Source organism: Anarrhichthys ocellatus, unplaced genomic scaffold (genome assembly GCF_004355925.1).
Source record: "Anarrhichthys ocellatus isolate YVR2014 unplaced genomic scaffold, GSC_Weel_1.0 scaffold2755, whole genome shotgun sequence".
Lineage (NCBI taxonomy): Eukaryota > Metazoa > Chordata > Actinopteri > Perciformes > Anarhichadidae > Anarrhichthys > Anarrhichthys ocellatus.
In genome coordinates this window covers 1-5,064 of record NW_022282729.1, presented here as the reverse complement: position 1 = coordinate 5,064, position 5,064 = coordinate 1, and the positions used below count along the sequence as shown (strand labels likewise).

Below are 5,064 nucleotides of genomic sequence, written 5' to 3'. Positions count from 1 at the left end.
TCTCTCTCTCTCTCTCTCTCTCTCTCTCTCTCTCTCTCTCTCTCTCTCTCTCTCTCTCTCTCTCTCTCTCTCTCTCTCTCTCCACACACGACTTGGAGGCATTGTTAGACTGTCTGTCTGTCTCTCTCTGTTTGTCTTTCTCACACTCATTCTCTCTCCTCTCTATCTTTCTGTCTATGTCACAGTCATTCAGGTCTTAGATTTTAACAGGACTTTCCAGAATTAACCTTTTTACAATTTTTTTTATTGGATATCTATTTTCAGCAATGTCTCTGCAATTAATTTCAGCTTTCAGCATTCCAACGCATTTTCTAGTTAATACAGATGACCGGTAGAGGGCAGCAGAGGGAAACCGGAAGTTTAGAAGAAAAACAAGAAGAAGAAGTCGTCCATTGCTAACAGCTAGCCTGTTAGCTTCCTCCGTCATGGCGGAACTAAACAGACAGCTCCAGGAGTATTTGGCCCAGTCCAAAGGTGGCGGCTCCAGAACCACCTCACAGTCCGGCTCCAGCACCACGGTGGACCTGGACGACCCTGACCCGGTCTCGGGGAGCTGGTTCGGGCGGTGGTCAAGTCCGTGGTCCGGAGGAGGAGGTGCGTCCGGAAGCCAGAGCTCCGGAGGAAACAGCGGGTTTTCCTGGCCGTGGTCGTCCGAGCCGGACCCCTGTCTGCCAGGCATGAGTCGCCGTCAGCGGCTCGTGGTCTCCTTGGTGTTCGCGTCGTTCTCCGTGCTGTGCTTCGGCCTCTCTGCGCTCTACGCGCCGCTGCTGCTGCTCTACGCACGCAAGTTCGCGCTGCTCTGGTCGCTCGGTTCGCTGTTCGCCATCGCGGCAGCGGCGGTGCTTCGCGGGCCCAGCCGACTCTTCGCCGGCCTGTCCACCTCCCCCGGACCCGCCGTCTACCTGTGCTCCCTCGTGGGGACTCTGTACGCGGCGCTGAGCCTCCACAGCACCGCGCTGACTGCGCTGGGAGCCGCGGTGCAGGTCGCGGTCATAGTCGGCCACGTGGTGTCGCTGCTGCCAGGAGGAAGCGCCGGGATCCGCTTCATGGGGGGGATGGCGGCGTCAGCCATCAAGAGGACCGTGACCGGGAAAACCATGCCGACTTGAGCGGGACCGAGCGTCACAGACCGGTCACGTGATTGATTACCGTATGTTCTGCTCACTGAGCTGCAGGACAGACAGACAGACAGACAGACAGACTGCTGCTGCTGCTCAGAGGACCAAATAATAGTTATGTTTGAACTTTTCATGAATAAAGTCACTTTCATACAAAACTAAACTCTGGTTTCATCTGTGACACAGTACTGAGTACTACCGAGTGTGTACTCTGAGTATTATGTTTATTCAGATATTACACCCCCCCCTCATGTGACGATGAGTTGAAGTGTGAATCTTTATTGTCCACCTCAGTGAAACACAAAAACATAGAAATCTTTTACAAAAAAGCAACAAGACTAGTGACTGAAATAAAAGAGACGATGATTCTCTACAATATTTTACATTAAAACGTTCTGTTTCCTGCTCCGTCAGTACGGACCAATCAGGAGCCAGCGTCCCTCACAGCAGCAGAGATCTGAATGTGTCACATGACCAAAAGTTTGTCTGAAGGTTCCTCAGGATCTGGACTCAGGTCTGTGGGGGTTCATGGGAGTTTGTTTCTTTCCTCCAGGACTACCGGCCCCGGCTGCCCCCCCTCGGTGGCACTCTGGGTGCTGGTCCTCCTCTCCTGGGGACCGGTCCAGGTCCTCCGGGACCCCAGCCTCCTCGTCCACCTCGACCAGACGGGCCGTAGCCCCCGTCCTCCCTCAGTGGGGGGCGGCCTGCAGGTGAAACCAGACCACAAGGCTTCAGGTGAAGTTTGTTAAACCAACGACGGTGTGATTGTGATATTGTGCTGCTGACTCACCTCCGTCGGCTCCCGGGGACTCTCGCTCTCGGGGGTCTCCGGTTCCCGGGCCGTCTTGCCACGGACGCTTCCGGGGGGGCAGAGATGCCATGTCCATCCCCTGAAGGGAGGCGGAGCGCTCACGACCCGTCGGAGACGACCCATCATGCATCTGCTGCTGACCGTCCCGATAGCTATCGTGACCTACAGGACAGGAAGGCAAGGAGACCACCGCCACAATAAGAGTCTGCATAGAAATAATATTCTGTAAGATCGAGACAAAGAAATGTTGGTTCACAAAACCATCACATTGTTCTTGTTGTTAATCAATCATGAGATTTCATTTTTAATACGTTTTTTTAAACAGCAGAGGGCTGATGGGAATTGTAGTCCATCCTTTGAACCTTCTTCTTAGACGTCACATGGAACCGGAAGCTCTCACCTCCTCTGGGTGGACCTCCTCCTCGAGGCGGCCTCCCTCGGCCCCCGTTGTCCCAGCCTCTGCCCATCTCCTCAGGACCATCGAAGCCCTCCTCCTGGCTGCCGTACTCGTCGGAGTAACCTCGAGCTCCGAGCCGGCCGGGGCCTCCTCCTCTGAACCTGAAACAACCAGTGAGTCCAGTTCATGTCTCGTCCAGACCTCTGAGGGTCTGCAGGTTTTCAGTATATCAGGCTGCTCACCTCTCGTCTCTCCGTCCTCTGAACTCTCCTCCAGTGAACCTCTCCTCGGGGCCCCAGTTCCCTGCGTTCCCCCCCCCCCCCCCCCCTCGGTGCCCCCCCCCCCGGTGTCCTCCCCCTCCTCCACCCTGGTATCCTGGTCCAGGTCCAGGTCTCCAGCCCTCCTCTCCTCTGCCATGGAATTCCTGGCCTCCATCAAAGTCCTGCGGTCCACGTCGACCCTGCTGGTTGTCTCCCCAGTAAGTGCTGGAGCCCTGGTCCGGTCCCCCTGGTCCCTGCCGGTCTGAAGGGCCCATGTGGTGGTTGGGCGGCGGTCCCCGAGGGTCTGAGAAGAGTCAACAGTGGTCATAGACAAGAGACAACGGGAAAAACAGATCAAATAGCTCAGGACCTACAATGGAACTGAACCGGATGAGTGACTTTTAGTGTCTGTGTGGTCTTACCTTTGTTGTTGGGCCCCTGCTGCCCCATCCCATGCATCATAGGCCCCGAGTTCTGAAAGACCAGACCACATTTACACAATGCTCTTTGATACGGGCCCTTTAAAAACCAGTCAGATATCAACTCACCTGGTGCTGCATGTATGGGGGTCCCTGCATGTTTCCATGGGGCCCCTGAATGTTACCTTGGGCCCCCTGCATGTTTCCATGGGGTCCTTGCATGTTACCTGGGGGCCCCTGCATATTTCCTGGAGGCCCATGCAACCCTCCCGGGGGTCCCTGCATGTTGCCCATCCCATAGTTGTTTGGCGCATTGCCGTGTGTCCTGGGTGGGGGCCCCATCATCCCACCCTGTGGACCCATCATGTTCCCCTGAGGTGGAGGACCCTGAGGATCCCTTGGACCCATTCCTCGAGGAGGGGGACCCATCATCCCACCATGGGGCCCCTGCATCCCTCTGGGTCCCATACCATGAGGCCCTTGGGGACCCATATTTCTGGGCGGGCCTGGGTGTCTCTGCATGTCTGGTGGTCCCATATTGCCCTGAGTGGGCCCCTGGTGAGACTGGGGTCCAGAAGGTGGTCCCATCTGTCCAGGGGACATGAAAGGAGGCTGCATGCCTCCGGGGCCCATTGGAGGCCCCATGTTGTTGGGCATCTGCTGAGGAGGCATGTTTGGGGGAAAGCCCTGCTGGCCGGGAGGCATTGGGACCCCAGGACCTCCGGGGAAGGGGGGCATAGGGCCCTGTCCCTGCTGAGGCCCCATGTTCCCGTCTGTGTTCATCTGGTTCATCCGGTCCATCTTCATTTGCTGCAGCGAGAACCAAAGAGTTAAAAATGAGACTCTGAGGAGCACGTAGAGCATCCAACAGATGAAGAGCTGCTCACCTCCAGCAGCATCGGGTTGGTGTACGCCATCTCCTGCTCCATCTCTGACTGAGTTTTCTTTTTGCCGTCCACTTTCTGCTCCACCTTTCGGTCTTTGGACATCTCTCCGCCGGGCGGCATCATGGGCACTTTGTTCTCTGCCCAGGCCTGAAGACACGAGGCGAAGGAGTCCACAGTCAACACTAACATGGTTATATATACTGTTCATATACTGTTTCTACAGTGCTGACACTTTCTAACCAACAGCTTCATAATGAACTCAGCAGAAGGCCTTTACCTGTTGGAACTGTGCTGGGATCGGTTTGGCGTACGGTACTTTCTTCTGCGGGACCTTCTTGGAGTCTTTACCCATGACCTCGTCCATGCCCCAGTCAAGACCAGGGATAGACATCTCCACCTCAGGAGCCGCCTCTTTACCTGGAGGCAACAGTTGCATCTCAGTTACGCCCGAGATAAACCCGAGTCATACCCGAGATATGGCCGATAACTGAGGAGAATCTTTTGAAGACTTAAACATGAAGATATTTAGCAGCTATGTTTGAACAAATCATGCAGAGAGGTTTTAGCCCAGGGGTACGAGTCGGTCTTGGATGACATTCAAGGTGGAGTAAACTTCATGGGACCCAACATTGACCCCTGTGGGACACCTTTTGTCATCAAACTAAGAGGATGTGAAACCTACTGCTCTGCTCCAGCTCCATGGCGGCCTTGAGCTGCTCGGGGATCCCCATACCAGGGATGGAGGCCACGCTGTTCAGGTCCACGTCGTCTGAAACACAAACACAGAACCTGTCAGCAGCTGTGATTAAAATAATCACATCTCAAACCCTTCAGAGTGCGTTTAGTGCTCCTGCTCAGGACTCACCGTACTCCATGCCGTCCTCTGACATCCCCGGCAGCAGGTTCAGGTTGTACCGGTCTCTCATCTTATCACCTGGTCGGTTCCTCGTCCAGAACTTACTGAAACATAACGAGAACAAAACAGAAAGATTAAGACACGAAGAAGTCTACTCCATCGACATCCAATCAACATCCAATCAGGGACTAATGAGCTTCTCTAAGTAGTATAAATGCTATATATATATATATACATATATATAGCTATATATATATACATATATATAGCTATATATATATACATATATATAGCTATATATATATACATATATATA

At 54.0% G+C, this 5,064-nt stretch overlaps 2 protein-coding genes across 2 annotated transcripts; one reads left to right on the top strand and one right to left on the bottom strand.

The window, feature by feature from the left end:
* Positions 1–127: 127 nt before the first annotated feature.
* On the bottom strand, positions 128–4,899 carry LOC116378533 (pre-mRNA 3' end processing protein WDR33-like; the record flags this gene model as incomplete). Its single annotated transcript, XM_031840423.1, has 10 exons — positions 128–1,822; positions 1,909–2,091; positions 2,330–2,487; positions 2,569–2,890; positions 3,009–3,060; positions 3,135–3,815; positions 3,893–4,039; positions 4,170–4,309; positions 4,575–4,661; positions 4,758–4,899. Coding segments are annotated over 10 exons (2,061 nt in total), but the record flags the coding sequence as incomplete, so codon positions are not given.
* Positions 354–2,636, top strand: sft2d3 (SFT2 domain containing 3). Its single transcript, XM_031840424.1, has one exon. It carries the CDS (start codon positions 426–428, stop codon positions 1,107–1,109), a length of 684 nt encoding a protein of 227 aa, XP_031696284.1. The 5' UTR covers positions 354–425; the 3' UTR covers positions 1,110–2,636.
* Positions 4,900–5,064: the final 165 nt, after the last annotated feature.

Bases quoted from the DNA above. Each gene is read 5' to 3' on its own strand.
- sft2d3 (XM_031840424.1), top strand. From the start codon at position 426: ATGGCGGAACTAAACAGACAGCTCCAGGAGTATTTGGCCCAGTCCAAA.